Below are 19740 nucleotides of genomic sequence, written 5' to 3'. Positions count from 1 at the left end.
TTCATAGTTATGGAGAAGTGGTGAAGCCCGGTCTTAAAGTTGATTTTTTAAGGAGACAGGATCAGTTTCACTGCCTAAGTATGAAAAAGTGTTAAAAAATCTACTGTTATATAAAGTAACAGTACATAAAATGAAAACAAATACTTACTCAGAAACTAGGCCTGATTTAATAAAATATTGTTTTAAACATAAATATCTATATTACTATACCTATTAACAACATTAAAATTAAGCATGAATTCAAGCACGAATGCTTTCAGCTTCTTTTTCAGATTTAACTTTTCGATTTGTAAATATATGCAATATGGCACGGCAGTCTGGATAATGTTCATATTTGGTTTTATGTATTCCTCTTCGTATTGTTTTTTTAATGGCTTCTTCATTAATCATCATTTGTAATGCATCATCGTGCTTTACATTAATGAGATTTTTGGCTTCTATTTTAAGTTCACACCTGTCAGCTCCATCGACCTAAAATTATAAGAATCGTTATAAAAATACAAGTGTAGATATGTAATTGCATTAATTGCATAGTCCGGGCTGATTTAAGAAAACCATATACTTATTAAGTGTATAAAATATACCTATGTATAATTTTATCCGCCTACAAGCAAATTAATTAGAGATGCCGGGCGTGTGCTTCTGTTCTTTTTTGTGTCCAATGACAAATCTAGAAGCACGTAGGCCTTTAGTGATACTAAGAGACTACCTGCTCCTGTTCACATAAAAATGCTTTACTTTGTTGCCTAGAAGTCGATCTATTTTTGTGGAACAAATAAAACATGCCAATAGGAAAACTTATAAGTAGAAACTATTGTGTTGCTTAAAACATAATATGTGTCAATGATGAAATCTTCGGGAGAAATAGCTATCACCTGTTCATATGATGTGCATTTCCGTTGAGCAACCGTCTATTTGTAAAGAGAAAGTCGTATATATGCATCAATAGTGGAAATATTGTAGGTATAATGCATGCTCGCTTTAGATTGCATACAGAATAAATCAAATGATATCAAGTATGACATACATGCACTGTATGTTGCATCGACGCGAGGTGTCACAACTAGACAATCGTGTGTTACAATCCCAACGATACATAAAATATTATACGTAAGTATATTTGCTATTATGTACTAACACTACCTATCTAGAGTAAGATTTTTTCATAAAAAATATTTATTCTCTTTACTTTAAAATATCTCTAATTCCGCCTATATTTAATAAGTGCCATGTGAGAAGTTTATGTTTTTCATATTATGTAGGTACTTATAACATTACGTCTGTTCCCTGTCTTCGAAAATGTAGGCAGGGGTGTATGTATTATGTAATAGAGGTAAAATTGAACCAAGGTCAGGACTAACCAATACCACTTTGCCCACCCGAGAAACGAACCCGGGACCTCGTGTTCAGCAGTCGTTTATTCTACGGGCGTTGACGAGTTATAACCGACTGGTAAGTCTTACCACATACTAAGTTCGTAGTTTAATAGTAGTTACAACAGAAACTAGTTGTTAATTAAGTATTTTTAGAATTGTAACACAAGTTCAATTTTACATATTGAACTATCATTAAAAAAAGTGGGAGTCCGTGGCGAGAATAGAAGGCGGTAGCGACAATCGGTGACGACATGCGATGCGCCACTGCGGCAAACAGTATTACTTAACAATTCCAACTTAGTACATAATCTTGAGACGAGATGTAATTTGGCCTGATCCTCTCTACCGCCTACATTCTAAAATGACTGGCAAAATCGAATACTTAAAACCGCTTAATCAATGGGTAGATGTATTTATAAAACTATAATAAAATATTGAAATGACTAAATATCTAGTTCATAAATTATATGCGTAGGTACCTTACCTTACATAACAACGAAAGCTTGTAGTGGTCGTCTACTGTCGGCCACTTTTGATGTAGCACATCTTGCTGCCAGTTTATTAAATTCGATTCACTACTTATTCTGTTAGGCGCCGACAAAAATCCAGCCCATAATTCCGAACAAAAGTGGGGTGTTACAGGTGCAAGCATAATGATTAGGGCAGCTAAAGCTTTTTCGAACTCCTCACTCCTAGCTACTACTTCTGGTGGAACATTATTCTGTAGCAACAAAAAGTACCAATTTAAAAAGATGGCATTCCTTGATAATTTGTTCACATTATCCATTTTGTATCCTTACCCTTAACACACTAGTTAAACTCTGGAGTCTTGATATACCAACACTAAGCTTTTGAGTATACTTAAAATGAAAAGTTGTAGTTGCTGTCAAAAAGTTTCTAGAATCCCATATTTTTTCTTCATATTTCTCGAAGTCTTGAGAACTCAATGAATTCGAAGAAACATTGTGTCTGTGTTTTAAAAATTCCCTTATGGTCATCCATAACCTATGTTGCCAATTGAGGACCCCTGGCAGTGCTGTAAAATAGATCTGTTTTGTGTATACTTACATAATTTACATACATTAATGGTATTCAAATATGTGTATTAAATACTTCAGTAAAAATATTGAAGCAATACTACTTGTACTATAATTTATTCTGTGGCTCTACTTACTAGCATCAGACCATTTCCTGGGAGTAGCTGGTGGCACATCAGCAAGAATCAACAACCGAGTTGTATCACAGCCATAAGTTGTCAATAATCTTTCTGGATTTTCACCATTATGTTTAGATTTACTCATTTTTTCCCACTGTGTTAATACAGGTTCACCACTGACTTTATCTTTATACTCTTTACCAACTTTTTCCACTTGTTCAGGTTTTATATATTTACCAGAAGATTTAATTTTATAAGACTGTCCCATAACCATTCCCTGTACTACAAGCTTTTTAAATGGTTCTTGAGTGGGAGTCCATCCAAGTGAATGCAAAAAATAACTCATGAATCTAGCATAATATAAATGCAGTACAGCATGTTCCTTCCCACCAATGTAAATTTCTACAGGCATGTGATTTTGAACAGCTTCTTTTGAAAATGGAGCCTCCTGATTAGTAGGATCCAAAAAGCGATAATAATACCATGAAGAATCAACAAATGTATCCATTGTATCTGTTTCTCTCTTTGCACTGGATGAACACTTAGGGCATTTGCAGTTAACCCAGTCATCCAATTTGTCTAATGTCTGAATACCAGATATAGAAGTATTTAATTCTGGTAGTGTGACAGGAAGTTGATCATATGGTACAGGGACTGCACCGCAGTTATTACAATGGATAATTGGTATAGGTGTCCCCCAGTATCTTTGTCTAGATATGAGCCAGTCTTTTAGTTTGGAACTCACAAAATGACCACCCACATTTTTACTACAAGCAATGTCAACTGCTTTTTTGCCCTCTAGCTCCAGATTTAAATCTTTTATTTTCTTATCTGAAACTGGTACATTGAGAGTTTGTCCAATGTTATAATCCTCTTCATCTATTGTAGAACAAGCAATGCTGACATCTCTGCCATCAGGATAATTATAACTATCTGTTATGTAAACTGGTATCTCATTCTCTGTTAATGGATTATAACATGTAAGATTCATGATATTTTTATCCTTCAGTTCTTGGGCTAAAGCATGGCTTGGACTCATAACTATAAAATTGCCATGAATAAATTTATAGGGCTCAGATGTCCAGACATCAAATGTTTTTATTTCATTGTTTATTTTTATGCTGAAACTCACTACCACCCCATTACATTCACCAATCCAATGTTTTTGTAAATTGATGATATCTTTCCAATTTTCCAAATCTTTACTATCAAGACCATCATACAAATGTTTGGCAAATTTTGTGGTTTTAATAAACCATTGTGTTAGATACTTCTTCTCCACCTTAGCTCCAGATCTCCAAGAACAACCAAGATCATCTACTTGTTCATCAGCTAATACAGTTTTATCTACTGGATCCCAATTAACTTGTGCCTAAAAGTAAGTATTTCTTTGAACATTAAATGATATCAATGTTATAAACATGAAGGCTGAATAACTATATAGGTACACCATTTTGTTTATTGAAATTATAAAACTTGACATACCTTACCTTATTTTGATATGCTAATCCTTTTTCAAACAATTTCAAAAATATATATTGTGTCCATTTGTAGTAGCTGGGGTCACAGGTAGATATTTCTCTATTCCAATCAAAATTAAAACCCAAACTTTCAAGTTGATTCTTCATAGAGCTGATATTAGTTTTAGTCCATAAGTGAGGTGGTATATTTCTTTCTATAGCTGCATTTTCTGCTGGCAAACCAAATGCATCCCACCCAATAGGATGTATAGCATTAATTCCATTTAACTGTTGAAATCTTGCTATAGTATCTGATATTGAGTACACCCTCACATGACCCATATGCAAGTTTCCTGATGGATATGGAAACATAGGCAAAACATAATAAGACCTTTTACCATGGTGATTCTCAGATTTATTAACTACTTCTTTTGCCCAATGGTTTTCAATATTTATTTTTATATTTGTGTTGATGTCCTCTTCCTGCAAATAATATATAATTATTTATTTTTATATTACATAAAAAGTAAATAGATTTAATCAATGACTATCCCACTGCTAGGCATCAGTCTCCTCCCAGAAATGACAGAGGGGTTTGGCCTTCACTCCACCATTCTGTCAAATGTTGGCTGTGGATATTGCATCAATCCCTGAATTGTTTGAAAAATTCTCAGGCATGTAAGGTGTCATTGCAATGTTTTCCCTGTTAAGCTTATTTCTCATAAATCTATCTAACTTCAGAATGTTACTGGCGTGTGTTGCCTTAAGTTATCTTTTATTTATAAATAATTTAAAGATTTCATACCCATAACCTTAAACTGCTTTTATTTCTGAAAGACAAATATATAAAACTCCGCAATAGATTGACTTGCTGATATTTTCTCGGTAGTCTTACATGAAAAACCGACATATTGGTTGCCGTATTAAACACATAAAACAAACATTTAAACAGAAAACGCCAACTGAAGACGAAAAATATACTTTAAATGTAAAGTATATACACGTTAGGATTTACACGGACCAAACTAATTGTTTAACATACTGATTATTGTTTGATCTAATCAGATGAGGTATTATGATATTTATTAACGATTTCTTTAATAAATTTTGTTTAATATTTAGGACTATCATAAATTTTAAACAGTATTGGTATGACAGACATGACAGTATGACACCGATCACTGAACTGACAATACAATTTGTTGACATGTGTTGAACAGCAATGTCAATAAAGTCAACTATTGTCAGTCGTTTGGCAGACAGTCCGCATTCGTTCGGAAACTTAAAACGGACGTAGGAACCTATTAGCAATATTTTGTACACTAAGACAAAATATCATTATTATTCATTATATTAAAATGTACAAAATTAATTTATTTAATTATGTTAAATGGTAATTATTTATATATCCTTTAAAAAATAAATCTGGACGTATTCCGCATAGACCGGAATCTGGAGGAGTTAAAAAATCTTAATACCGCAAATATCGTGATTGAATATTGGGTGCGGGATCGGATTAATCAATTCATTGCTGTCCCACCCAGTCCGATGTTTCAATCGATTTTATAGAAATTAATATAAAAAATACTATTCACAAGATCACGCGCAATCACGTTTTTTACCTACTTCGATTGAAGTAAAGTGAATATAAAAAATACAATTATCGTTCATTCGTTCATTGTTCGTGACATTTTGTGCCTAGGTATCTACTGACTTCTTTGTTTGTTATCATTTGCAAATTTGTGATAAATCTTTTGCATATTTGTTAACAATGGCACGGCCGGGTAAAGACGAACCCTCTGAAGAGGCAAAGAAAATTGTCGATGATGCAAAAAATTTCATTGAAAAGGCGATATCGGATATTGGAAAGACATCAGCAACGAAGCAGTTAATTTTAGGAACTGCGTCAGGATGGTATGTTATTAATTTCATTGTCTTACGGTGCTCTATATATATTTATCATAAATTTGCTGCAATACCTTATGCCATCATATTTTTTTGTCATACATTTAATGGACCTATGAAAAGTCTATGATCTAATGTTAATAATATGCAAATACAAGACAATGCTATGTTTGTCCAACTATTTTGATTATTACTACAATAATTCTTGATGAATATTTTATTTTTCAGGATAACGGGATTCATATCCATGAAAGTTGGAAAATTTGCGGCTGTTGGTTTAGGTGGAAGTGTAATATTACTTCACATTGCTAGTCAGAAAGGCTATATTGACATAAACTGGGATAAAATCAACAAGAAAGTCGATAAAATCAGTGACAAAATTGAAAAAGAAGCAACTGGACGATCCCCAGATTGGTTTGAGAAGGTAAGATATAAATATTGTTGCAGCTTAATCAAAATATCTAGTAAGTAACTACATATTTTGATTGAGCTGCAACAATATGGATATGGATTATTTAAATCATCACATTCTTTAAAATTAACAATATTTGCTGGAAATTGAAACATATTTTGTTCTTATCTTTAAGGCACAGTAGAAATCTTTGTACCTAGTTGTGTGTTATTAAATCTTTTAAAATTTAATCATTAACTTATGTGTTTAGATTGATTTATGATGCTTATTTGCTTCCTAGGTTTGTATGGGACTAAGTTAAACCACACTTAACATGAGAACACATAAATACTTTATCTATCACATATTCACATCACACCTTAAAGCTAAGTGTTTTGGTGTTTACTAATAGCTTTTAATGTTTAATGAACAAATAAGCCAGTTTAGATTATAATTGAGAAATTTGTGATGCATTTTTTGAAGAGGACATTTACTGATGCTTTATTCTAAAATAGGAAACCTGAATGATCAATCATATGTTTTCCCCATTTCCATTTAAGCCCATATAATTTATTTAATTGTCATTATTAAGCTGTTTTGTCTGCTTCGTCCTTATTAATTAGGTATTAACAAAGCCCCTGTTTTGCCAGATGGCTTAATATAGAAATAAATTGCCTACATCATGACAGTGCATGGTTGCATTCCTACAAAATAGTTTTGATATACAATAACATAATCATAATGTTAATTTTACAAATAAAAAAAATATATTCAAATTCATCCATCCACATTCAAAATACCTGAGGCAAATAGCCATTTTAGGATTCAAATATAAACATGTGTATACTTTAATTAATATTGTTTTTTTATGTTTAGTTCCAATTGTTTTGCCTGACCTACTAAGTATTTTATCACTTAAAATAATGATGTTGAGAAACAATAGATAATCGAGTTGTGCTAGTTCTCAGAAAACTTCAGTTTAATTATAGTATTTTGAGCATTCAAAGTAGAGCAGTAAATGACGTCACAATAATTTCTGACCTCTTGCATGACTACCTGACTGCTAAAAGTAATTATAGTTATATGAGTAACAACCCAGAAGCGTATAGAATTCTCAGAATATATGATTTTATTTTATTTTATTTTATTTTATATATGATGATGTCATTGTGTGCATATAATATAATAGTTGTGCAATGCAAAATTGTCCTAACTCTTGTGTTGTTGTTTTATGATCTACTTCTGTTTTTGTAAGTATATAAAATTATTAAATGGGAAAATCTTTCAGTCTGTCTGTTACTCTTTCACTACCAGACTGTGGTACCAATCTTGATTCAAATATAGTTGTGGACATTTTTAAACGGTTAATCACATAAGCTACTTAATTTTTGGCATCCAATCAAATACAGTTAGTTGTACTGAATCAAGTTCTTGAAATTGCATTACAAATAAAAAGAAGATGACTTATACTGACTGCCATATAATATAAATGAAATGTTAAGGTTGACTGATTGAATGTAGTTAAATAAGTAGGATGAAGCCGTATTTAATTTCTAGGTGTCAAAATTAGGTATAGATATAATATTGTTTCAACTGTAGTTTATTTGTTACAGGTAATGGTCTTTGTCAAAAATAATACCTATTATTCGGCAGGGTTTACTGGAGGATTCTTTTTTGGTATTGCGTCGTCGTGATTTTTTTATATAAATAAAAGTGAGTTTCTGTATTATATTGTGGCTCTTATAAAAATAAACGATTAACTAGGCATTCTGTTTTTCTGTCGATCTAAGAGCAGGTGTCTTCTGATTACGCTTTGTCTATGTAGCTACGTCGTTAACTGTTGACCTAAGGTTTTGACTGTTTTGAGATAGGTATGAAAACAATTTAGATAGGCGTTCCGTACTCAAACTTAGTAATAGCAATTGGAGGGCGAACTCACGCGCATAATTTTTAGGTAATAAAGAAGAATATAGCTTTCCTCCATCCTATACTTAAATTTTATGGCGCATTCATACGGCGTAGATTTCTGCACAGATAAAAGGCGTTTAAGCTTTTAAGGAGAGATTCATTCTGTGCTTAAAATTGACAAAATCTTAAACACATACTTACCTAGGTATGTAGATACAAATAGAAAATCTTACTCAATAAATTCATTTCTAACATGCTTTAATTTTTGATAACTGCTTTGTATGTGCTAACTGCCAGGTAACTAAATTTTCTTAACACATAATTTATTGAGTTGCAATCTCCAAGTACAAATGACCCTCAACTGTTTTCCTATTGTTATTATGTACATGTTTTAGAATACAAATTTTCCATTTTGTCTATATTCGTACATCGTGTAAATTGTAAGATTCAACGAATCTGCGATTTTTGTTGCCTACACGCTATGTAGCCCTATATGTATCATAACGCGTTTAGGACTGTTGTGGTCGAGACATTTGTGCAGAAACAAAATTACAAGTTTATGACACTCATACCTACCTGTTTTTTTTTCAATGTTTAGTTTTTTGTAATATATCTATGGGCTACATTATATTATTATTATCTTCACACCTTGTCAGGATCAGGGTGACCTACTCGACGGTTTATTAAAGTGCAAGGATCGGAGTTAACAGTTTTTTTTTTCAAAATTTGAGCCTAATTGAATATGTACCAAGCTAATGTCAAAATATCAAAATCTTAAATCAATTTCTTTTTCAACACTCATTATAAAGTTTATCATATATCAGGATATTTTAATGAAAAAAAATCACCATTTTAATAAGTTTTATCGCTGTGGAAATTACAAAGCGCAATAGTGGAGTGGCGATCACGTCTTTATCCACAGTGTTACCGATACAGCCATCTGACCGTGCTCATTACTCCTGGAGCATTCGCATATTCTACAATACAATGATTCATTTTGACTCTCTATTTGTTACAGGTGGAACGATTTGTAGACCGAAAATTAGACAAAGCTGAAGATTTAATTAAGAAGAAGGAAGTTAAGGCTAAACGTTGGATGCATGAGATTAAGGGCGATGAACACTATCGTGCTACAGAATCACACGTGTTCTTTGCTTCATTTGCTGCTGGAATGGCTATTGGCCTTCTCTGTGGAAAATAAAATCATTAGTCCTCTCCTTAATCAGTATGCTTGTTATTGGTGTTAACTGATTGATTGTCATAAATTATAATTATATAGGCTTAGAAAAAACAAATAATAGAATTATAAAAGTAACTTTGTTGTTATCGCGTAGATTTAGTACTTAATTATGTATTCGCACATAATTGATGTAAAGTATTGTTGTGTACCTAAACCTACTATAATCGCTGCTTGCTTTATTTGAAAACGTATTATGCCTTCTTTTTAAATAAATCAGCTGAATATTATATAAGTAACGAACTTATTGTTAGTGTGTAGTGATTTGAATAATTAAACTTATTTATTATAATCTAATAGTTGTTTAATTTAAGGCAAACACACTGAAATTTAATCATCATCAGCCCATTTTGGGTTTATTGCTGCCTATTGTTTTAGTGAATAAAACGCGTTCTAGCGTTCTAGTACCTACATGGAATGAAAAACAGATGGTCATCATAAAATATTTTTATTATAGCAGTCAAATAATTCTTTATCTGATAAACTTTCTAAATATTCTCTATATTTAGAAATATAATCTTTTTTCATTAGAGAAACAGCGCGACTGTATCGATTTTTCTCAATTCGCGGCAATGTTGTCCAAGTAAAAGTATTTGCTTCATTGGTCGAGTTGAGCATGTAAAATAACTCATGGCCAGTCCTGGAACAAAAATAAATACCGACATTACTTTAAATAATAATCTACTTGCTTTTAAATAAGTCTGAATATTGTTTATCACAGTCGACGCACAGCACCACATACATATAAAATTTAAATAAATTAACAAAATAAACTGAGATTCTATCTTACCAACTAAAGATAAAATATAAAGTTATTAAATTAAAGAAGTTAAATTATAACATGTTTCTGGATACAAAATTTTACATTTTAATATACAAACCCATATGATGGAGGGGCCCAAAATGATGCTCCAAGACCATGAAATTAACAGGTTACTGCTATAAATATAGGATAGAAACAGACTAATACACACCACAAGACACCTTTAATTTATTTTTTAATGGTAGAGGTACAACTTACTTTATGGTAGGGGGCAAAGGTTCCATTAAAATTGTTCGTTTTGGTTGGGTTATTTCATCAACTGCTGGTATTAGATCTTCAGGCATTTCTTCTCTATGTTCTGGAGAATAACTGAAAAATAATTAATGCACTCTATTGAAATCTGAATATTAAGACATTCTAAGACATTGGCAATTCCTTATGCCCTGTTTCTGAGGTACATTTTAGAGGTAGTTAATCTATTCATTCATGTTTAAGCAGATATATACACGACAGTTTGAATAGATAAGCTACTGCTAAATGCGCCTCAGAAACAGGGTTAGCATTAGTCAGGCAGGCAGTCACACAGATCATAAACAGATTAAATTAAAATGGTATCACTTACACAGTTGGAGAAGCATGAGGGTTACTGTCATCATCATTAGGTGTTAATTCTTTTATAGTCTCAGTCTCAGTTTGTTCAGCCCGCTCCAGCTCTGGCTCAGGAACAGTTTTGATTGATTCATCTGCAATCTCCTTAGTTGATAAAATAGTTTCACTCAAGTCCATATTATTTTTAGAGCTGAAAAAACAGTTATTATTTAAAATGTTTATTTGATGATATTTTTTTATTTTTCACCCATTACTGTCTCACTGGGCCAAGGGTCTCCTCCCAAACGAGGGGGGGATTTCTTTGAATATTAATAATAACTATGGAACTTGTATTTTAACAACTTCCCTGTCCAGTGAGTCATATATGACTCACTAGAGCGTATTGAGATAAGTTCATGAGTCACATGTGACTCATTTCCCTATGCACTTTTGGGCAGATTTTATGATATGAACGCAGCGCTATATTTTTTAAAATGTATCGTGGACGTGTGGCAAAACCTTTACCCATCAAGGAAATAAATGAAAATTTCGTGATTTTTGGCTGGAAAAACCAAAACAAAAAACATAAAACCAGTGGATGTGGGGCTATCACAAAATGTGTTGTATGGGGACAGGGAAATTGTTAAGATTTGTTTTTTTGTTTCCATTACCAGTTAATGATGTAAAAGTAATTTCTTTTAAGCTAATAATAGTTTACATGGTATTGTAGGCTATACCAGGTACTAGAATAAAATCTGTTAATAATATTTATAAAGGGCATTAGGTAGGTAAGATATCCTAATAAAAAATATGTACCAACAATTTTAGATGCAAAGAAAAATGTGTATTTATCTTTAGATACTTACCTAATATCTTTTTCCTTCATAAAAATCTCTGCATTTTTCAACTGATCAAAGAATTGCAGAACATATTGTTTCTCACATTCCTTATATTTTATGGTAAATTGATTTTTCTCAGACTCGCTTAATGATACCCATGATTTTGTTGCTGCAATTAAGTTGCTGTACTGAAAAGTAACAAATTGCGGCTAGGTAAATAAATATTGCTGTAATAGTAGACTTAACCATTTGTCTAGATTTATTACTAACATTAGTTTGTAATGAACCTTTCCGCTCACAGAACAATTTTATATAAAATGCCATTGGAGTCAGCGGTATTTTCTTTTTACTTTTCATCTTCTTTGATTTAATTTTTATAACATCGTCTGTCATGATATAGGTAAATCCGCTTTTTAAAGTGTAAAGTTGTTATGATCCTAGTACTGGGTGCTTATTGCTAGGCAGGGAATCAGGTAGTGTAGTGTGTTGATATAATAAACAACACTTATTTCGGTAGGTAGCCTCTTATGCGTAAGCGCACCACCGCACCGGAGTCAGCTGTAAGTGTCCTAGATGTACCGGATAGCTAGCCTCTACTTCTGGGATTGTCACTTTGACGTCTTTGACGTTCCTCTTATCAAATTGCTCTATATAATATTGACATCTGTAACTGAGTGTAACTAGACGATTTTCATAATTATGTTAGTGTACTCATCTATCTAAATGTGTGATGCAATCCTTGTTATTTTATAACAAGGATTATAATTATAGATATAGATGTACGTCTTGTTGCTACTCAAAACCATTGATAACATTTAGCATCGATATCAACCGGTAGTCGAGTACCGTGATACATAAAAGTACAACACTAACATTGCCACTACTGACATCTGCCAACTGAACTACTATGGTGATATGGTGAATGGCCATCATCTTTTGTATCAACTATCAACATAACCTGTGGTATCCAGTACCTACTGTTTCTTTGTTGTACTTTGTTCGACCCTTCACGTTAGTGTTATATTATAGTTGTGTTGCTGGACTCCTGGTCAAAGTGTATAATAAAAAAGGCGAAACTCCTGGCTCTGTAAAAACTCTGATCCTAGATTGGTGATCCGCGTACTCCGCATTTCGTCAACTGTTAAAGCAGGGTCAAAAAGCTACTTCTGTATGGTCAATTGTAAAGATCTAAATCACTAGGAATCGAAGTCGAGTCAGAAAATGTCAAATAAAAAGTAAGCAAATTTGTTGAGAGTTTGATGGTACTTGAACTTGTTGTTTTACAATACGTAAACCAATTTAAACTTAAAGCTATTGATGACCTGATAATTTTAAATATACACTAAACACTATTGCTATTTGAATTATTTATTTTATTATTATAGGTACGGGCTTATAGTACCAGATCGTGGAAAACCAGTTTTTCAAGCTTCAAGGAATGTCTTTGGAAATGACTCAGATTCAGAAGAAGAGTCTAACAAGAAGCCTATGTTACTACGCCCAAGTGATAACACAACTAGACAGGTACCACACTAATCTTAAGATAATATATTTTTTTATGACACTCAACCTGGTTTCTGAATATTATGGGAGAGCATTTAGATTATTAACGAAAAGCTAACATGTTGAAAACTGTGTGTATAATACAGATTTAAATAAAACACCTTGCCTAACATTTACATTTAATGTTGGTTCAAACAGTAACAAATTATTAATTCTTTTATAGGCAAAAATTACTCAAGAGAAGGCAGTACTAGAGGATCCAACAGTATATCAATATGATGAAATATATGATGATATGACAAGTAAAAAGGAGAAAGTTAAAGTTAAAAGTAAAGAAGAGAAGAAACCACAATACATAGAGAAGTTGATGAAAGCTGCAAATAAAAGAAAGGTAGAAAATGAGAGGCGAATTGAAAGACAAGTAAGCATAGTTTGTATGTTATGGTATAATTAATAACAACAGTGTTGTCAAAAGCATATCTTATCACGACATTTCTTAATTATATAGTCATATTATAACAAAAATACCATTATTTTAAATAAATGGGGCCAGTAATAGTCGTCCATAAACAGGGTCAGTACTCAGTAGTGGTCCATAAGAATATTAAATTTGTATTATTCTCTGGTAAAAAAGGCAACTCCTGCTGCAATGTACACAAAGTACATCCAGATCTGTAACAACTATTTGTGGATCTCACAAATAATTGTTTATTATGGAAGTCAATACCACAGTAGAGTGAATTTAACCACTGCACCACAGAGACAGCGCAATGTAACGTTATCTAGATTATTAGTTTTGGAAAGCCTAGGTTGAGACTTTCAAAGTATATTTTTACTTTTATTGTTAGTACATGCTATACCAATAGTGGACGCCTGGCTTAGTAGCCCTGGTTTTTCATGGTCCTGGTCCAAATATTAACTATTGAACTGCATTGATTTACTTATAAAAAACAAATTTACTTAACTGTATTTCTGTTCAATTATTTTATAGATTCAGAAGGAAAGAGAAAAGGAAGGTGATGAATTCCAGGATAAAGAAGTATTTGTTACTTCTGCATACAAGAAGAAATTAGAGGAAATGCGCTTAGAAGAGGAAAAAGAAAAACGTGAAGAATATTTAGAAAATATTGGAGATGTCACTAAACAGAGTGATTTAGGTAATTATTACATAATAATTAATTATTTTGTTTTCATATACTGATAATTATAACAAAATATCGATTTTATTTAATTATATTGACTTGCTTATTCATTTATTTTAGGTGGATTCTATCGACATTTATATGAACAGAAGATGGGAACAGAAGATAAGAGTATCAAAAATGATGAAAATGATTCTGAAGCAAACAAGGAGGCTGAGGCTAAAGAAAATGATGTTAACTCAAATGCTCCTGTTTCTAATACACAAGAAGCACAAAAGAAACGAAATTATAGAAAAAGAAAATCTTCAGACACTCAACCTTTCTTATCAGAGGGTGAGATTCAAGAGTCAGATGAAGAGATAAACCGTGTCAATCTAGATGACATCAGAAATGCTAAGAAGAATAAACAAGAAGAGAACATTGATGCAGACTCTGACTTTTCTATTGATGAATCAAGTGATGAAGATGAAGACAAGAAAAAGGAACAAAAACAAATTAAAAATGATTCCATTAAAACAGAAGAAGAGAAACCAGAACTACCTGAAAACGATAAGAAAACAAATGTAGATAAAATAAAGGAAATTAAAGATAAAAAGAAGACTGAGGAACCTAAGCCGAAAGTTGATATATGGAAGAAGAGAACTGTTGGTGCTGTTTTTGACGATGCACTACGACGATATTATGAAAGAAAGGCTGCAAGAGGATGCTAGAAGATGTTTTTTTAGAAAAATAAAACAATAAAATATACTTGACTAAATATATTTGTTTCCTTAATAAATTATACAACAACATAATGTGCCTTGCAGTGAACTGAAAAGAAAAAGATTTCGTTAATTATTCATGTATTGAACATCAAATGTAGATATATAATAATCAATGAGAAATTTGTTAAAACTTTACCTATAAATTCAGAAACAGGATCATTTTCTCCTTCAGCCCTCATAGTACCAGTAATTTCTTCATTCTCCACCATGGGCAACACCAGCTGAACAAATTCTTGAGTGTATGGTGGAGCAATAGCATCCAAAACCTATAAATTACGATACGTAAATTGTAATTGTATGTATTACATTTTCATTTGAATGTAATTAAATTAATATGATTCAATACATAAATATTATACCTCAGTAATGAAATACCGTATCAACGATATGTCAGTGTCGCCACGCTGCCAGCATTGTTTGATATAACGTAGTACGGGAACAACACATCCACGACTAAGTAGGTTAACCATTCGGTCAAGCAACATTTTTCGCAGTTCCAACTGAAAAAAATGTAGTAAGCTATTGATTAAACTTGATTTCTTATAGGGGCGGTTCACATATGATGGAAAGTAAGTCAAGCGTCGCTTATTTTCTTCCCATCAACACATAATTGGTAAAAGGGGTTAATATCTTTTTCTCTGTTGTAGCGTGATGCGACCAAATAATACGCGTCGTATTTACCGCCAGGTACGAACCGACCCTTACAAGACAGTATAAGTATAATAATAAATAATGTATTTGACAGAAAATAAGTTGTTATATAGGTACCTGCACCAAGATTTCTAATTCATCTTGTGGAGATTCAAACAGTTGCACAAGCAGTCTCAAAAGTCTGTGATGCAATAATTGATGACAAACTGCGACTTCATCAAGCAATGCTAAGTGCACAGGACAATGTTCTGTGCATAGTTTGAAATATGAAGGCTCAGTTACAACACACTCCACCCAGACTAAAACACCCATACCTACAACAGGAAACCTAAAACAAACGTATTTTTATTCAACATTTAAACATAGCTCACAGTCTGTTATCAAGTGGGAGTAGTTGTTTAATTATTATATATTTACCTTATGCAATGGTATAATGTCGGTAATTCAGCAATAAGTTCACTGGAACTGGCTGAACTGCAACAGACTGCATGTACTTTCTCAATGGCCTGCACTGTTGCCTTCAATTCATCCTTGACTGGCCTACCAGCAGTGATGCCTTCACAAACACTTGCAGCATATGCCAACAAGTACATGTACTTAGATTTATGTTCTGGGTTTAATTTGCTTCCTATCTTGAAAAGTGCATCCACAAGGAGCTCTGGAAATAAATGAAAAAAATTATAAAGCTGATATAATATGATACACAATAATACATAGAAACAGGGGGTACATTCGTTTAGAAACATTATTCTCTAAATGTTGGGCTGCACTTGTATTGTTAGGTCTCTTTCATGAACGAAATATGCAATTTCATACCTAAAAATTGCGGAATTCTTATTAAATGTACTGGTGGTGGCTCAGCTTGTGTATAAGCTCTGAACAGTACAGAAATGTCAGCTGGATTCAGAGCACCACGAGACAACATAGCCGCCAGTGCTGTGCGAGCATTACGCCATGATTCACCAGCTGTTAGGGCAAGAGTTATTGGAGTCACATCATGGCCACTGCAACAAGATGTAATCATTTTAAAAGTAAAAAAGATCATAATTCTGCCTTGTCATGGCATACTAGTGAGTTGATATTATAACAGTCTTTAAGATGGTAAATAAATAATATTTGAATACATACCTCTGTTGTGCACATCGAGTTATTTCTTGTCCAAGTCTTTTCATGATGGCTCCTCCTCTAGGCTCTTGAGACAGGATATGAACTATGACTTGGCTATAAACATAAGTGTGAGCACCATGACAGACCATTTTCTAAAACAATTACACATAGATTATATTATAAATGTACTTTAGTATTCAACAAAATTATGTTAAGATCCTATCTTCTTATATTTATTAGTTAATACTTACTGCACATTCATTAACACTGTTTTGCCAGTCATCAGAACTTTGTAAGAAGCCAACAATGGCTGATTTGAGAACTCTTGAAAATACTTCAATTTGTTGAGCAGCTGTAGATATGCTGGTAATTTCACCTTGGAAGCCAGCATCTGAAATCAGCTAAGAAGAAACACATATTTTTATTATTTTATGTATACATAAGATAACTAAGATTTTAAGGTGAATTATAATATTATGTTATAATAAATTGTGTATTGTACCTATTTGTTAAAATGTTTCAGTACAGTACAGACAATAACATTCAGGTATCAAGTATAGAATGTTCTCATACATATAAATATCAAGCCCACCTTTATTGTAAAGTTCAGCATAAGACAGTCAGGATACTCTTCAGCCAGCCTATATATCAATGATCTCCATGTTGGATGCTCAATCATCTCTGTCAACCAAGCCGGAGTCTGTAAAACATATTAACTTTAGCATTCTAAGTTCACTTATGTTACATAGATAAGACTGTATGAAATATTATACATACTTCACCCTCCTCAGTGAATATGGTATCAGCTTTTTTAGGATCAAATGTTTTTAAAATCATATCCTTTAAATGATTTTCAACCATAGCTTGTACTTCTGTTACTTTAACACCTGAATACAGAAAAGTTTAAATGTAAATATCACATTCATTAGATGAAACAGAACTCATAATTATTAAGAATTGCCTACTAGCCTCCAAGAATGAGCCACTCAGCCAATAAGTTAGCCATCTGAGCAACAGCATTGTAGTTGATAGATAGTTGCTCTATCACTTGCTCTGGGTTACCACCAGCTTGAAAGTACCGCTTTAGTTGACCAAATATTCCAGGTTCCATGATATAATCAGGTGTCTTAAATTTTTCCAGGCATTCATGTAGAACCTCTTCAGGATTTTCAATGACATCTTCATTCCCTTCTTCCTATTAGATATAAATTTAAATAAAATAATTATCCTTTACCAATATTATAAAACAGAAAGATTTGTGAAAGAATCATGATCTATGACATTTTTGAAAACTTTCGAATTTTTTTCTAAATCCTAATCGCCTTGCACACCCTTTGCTACACTCCAACCCTTTTGACTGATGTCTGATTTGGATAGGATTGATCACACACATCTATACTAATATTATAAAGCTGAAGAGTTTGTTTGTTTGTTTGTTTGTTTGAACGCGCTAATCTCAGGAACTACTGATCCGATTTGAAAAATTCTTTCAGTATTAGATAGTCTATTTATTGAGGAAGGCTATAGGCTATATATCATCACACTACAACCAAAAGCAGCAGAGTACCAGTAAAAAATGTTACAAAAACGGGGAAAATTTTGACCAATTCTCTTTTATGTGACGCAAGCGAAGTTGCGCGGGTCAGCTAGTGGGTTATACATAGGATACTTTCCCGTTAGATATCTCCACTCGTATGAAGCCACGAGCGGAATCTAGTATATTATACATAGTATATTGCAAGCTAGATGTGGTTGCTTTTTCTTATGTGATGTCTATGTGATTTTATTGTTTTAAAACAGAAGAATTGATGTTACCTCATATTGGTTGTGGTTAGGAGCTTCCCAAGTACGCTCCTCCTCGTATTGGCTCGGCATATTTCTTTCTATAACTCCTTTGCCGATAATGAAACGAAAGCCTCTGTTCGTCTATATTATGTTGTCACGAAGCACTCGTGAAGTAGCACAGGCTAAAACTATACTACAAAAAAATCATATCTTAGGCTTGGTACAGTATTTATCGCAAGTCATTTACCAAATAACCGATTATATTTATTCTATTTATCAAATGACAATAATATTGTTTTATGAATTCAATAAAATTGTTGAGCGTCTATTACGAGCTGTCATATTTTTGTGTTATCTGTCACTGTCACAGGTCGCTATCTGACAAATTCAGCCAATGACACATTTCATGGCTCATAAAATGGCGTCGTTTTACTTCCATATGCCATAGACAAAATAATTTTGAAAGTATTCACGTTTATCTTACAGATTGGTTATATAATTTAAAATGTTCGTCCAATCTTGCACGCCTGGATTGTGTTTGCGTACGAAATCAAGCGAGGTTTAGACCGAACGTGATTTGGGACTATTTGGGTATTGGACTGTTAGATGGATGAATTGGATTGGATTGAATTGGATGAACCCGAAGTGTATGAAATATACTCCCATTTCGGCAATTTTTGCCGTGATATATGTGATAGAGTTTGTGTATATTGTCATATACCTACATAATATAAAACTTCGAATTACGGTAAATGCATTAGTAATGGACAGTTTAAGAGCAAATTCCCTTTATTTTCCGAAGTTACACTTATGCAGTGAGAGAAATAGTAATGAAACTACTTCAAATGTAAAATATTGTCCCTATTCTACAATTCTGATATGTTACGCGTGAGATACTGCATTTAATTTTAATATAATTAACAAACAAAAAAAAATTGTTTTTTCACCAGTAATAAACATTACCCGGTAATGGACACCCAGTAATAAACAAGAACTTGGTCACAGACACCTAAGAAATGGTGAATCTAGGATTATTCTTTGAGGAGGTTTCACTAGGTATCTCAAGTAGACCTCTGTCTTTCAAATCCTTTTCAACTGTCGAAAACCATTTCTCAAAATCTTCTTGAGTAACGTTATCTCTTGCTGAACATACATTTTGAGGTAC

At 32.7% G+C, this 19740-nt stretch overlaps 5 protein-coding genes across 6 annotated transcripts; 2 read left to right on the top strand and 3 right to left on the bottom strand.

The window, feature by feature from the left end:
• LeuRS-m (Leucyl-tRNA synthetase, mitochondrial) lies at nt 1–5634 on the bottom strand. Its single transcript, XM_076115983.1, has 6 exons — nt 4798–5634; nt 4023–4475; nt 2551–3904; nt 2177–2412; nt 1861–2097; nt 1–471 (listed from the first exon to the last, which is right to left on the bottom strand). Exons 1-6 carry the CDS (start codon nt 4900–4902, stop codon nt 241–243), a joined length of 2616 nt encoding a protein of 871 aa, XP_075972098.1. The 5' UTR covers nt 4903–5634; the 3' UTR covers nt 1–240.
• A 17-nt stretch (nt 5635–5651) lies between these two features.
• LOC142973964 (FUN14 domain-containing protein 1) lies at nt 5652–9730 on the top strand. Of its 2 annotated transcripts, XM_076116017.1 has the most exons (4): nt 5652–5906; nt 6126–6321; nt 7902–8001; nt 9215–9353. In XM_076116017.1, exons 1-3 carry the CDS (start codon nt 5764–5766, stop codon nt 7980–7982), a joined length of 420 nt encoding a protein of 139 aa, XP_075972132.1. In that variant the 5' UTR covers nt 5652–5763; the 3' UTR covers nt 7983–8001; nt 9215–9353. The 2 variants fall into 2 exon arrangements, with proteins under 2 accessions (XP_075972132.1, XP_075972122.1); XM_076116007.1 differs by lacking the exon at nt 7902–8001 and having other exon boundaries at nt 5656–5906; nt 9215–9730.
• Nucleotides 9731–9864: 134 nt separating this feature from the next.
• LOC142973857 (uncharacterized) lies at nt 9865–12228 on the bottom strand. The gene is made up of 5 exons (XM_076115914.1): nt 11894–12228; nt 11651–11811; nt 10819–10995; nt 10455–10565; nt 9865–10073 (listed from the first exon to the last, which is right to left on the bottom strand). The coding sequence occupies exons 1-5, from the start codon at nt 12014–12016 to the stop codon at nt 9869–9871; spliced, it is 777 nt and encodes a 258-aa protein (XP_075972029.1). The 5' UTR covers nt 12017–12228; the 3' UTR covers nt 9865–9868.
• A 284-nt stretch (nt 12229–12512) lies between these two features.
• LOC142973942 (nuclear speckle splicing regulatory protein 1) lies at nt 12513–15025 on the top strand. Its single transcript, XM_076115969.1, has 5 exons — nt 12513–12858; nt 13009–13147; nt 13350–13547; nt 14118–14283; nt 14389–15025. Exons 1-5 carry the CDS (start codon nt 12845–12847, stop codon nt 14976–14978), a joined length of 1107 nt encoding a protein of 368 aa, XP_075972084.1. The 5' UTR covers nt 12513–12844; the 3' UTR covers nt 14979–15025.
• On the bottom strand, nt 15012–18946 carry TH1 (negative elongation factor complex member TH1). The gene is made up of 12 exons (XM_076115965.1): nt 18606–18946; nt 17760–17985; nt 17568–17677; nt 17383–17490; nt 17042–17191; nt 16812–16942; nt 16500–16687; nt 16101–16341; nt 15801–16011; nt 15392–15532; nt 15169–15298; nt 15012–15078 (listed from the first exon to the last, which is right to left on the bottom strand). Exons 1-12 carry the CDS (start codon nt 18663–18665, stop codon nt 15047–15049), a joined length of 1728 nt encoding a protein of 575 aa, XP_075972080.1. The 5' UTR covers nt 18666–18946; the 3' UTR covers nt 15012–15046.
• Between the last annotated feature and the right edge of the window lie 794 nt (nt 18947–19740).

This window comes from Anticarsia gemmatalis, chromosome 1, assembly GCF_050436995.1.
Source record: "Anticarsia gemmatalis isolate Benzon Research Colony breed Stoneville strain chromosome 1, ilAntGemm2 primary, whole genome shotgun sequence".
Lineage (NCBI taxonomy): Eukaryota > Metazoa > Arthropoda > Insecta > Lepidoptera > Erebidae > Anticarsia > Anticarsia gemmatalis.
The sequence above is the reverse complement of the archived record's forward strand: the minus strand, read 5'-3'. Positions and strand labels throughout refer to the sequence as shown.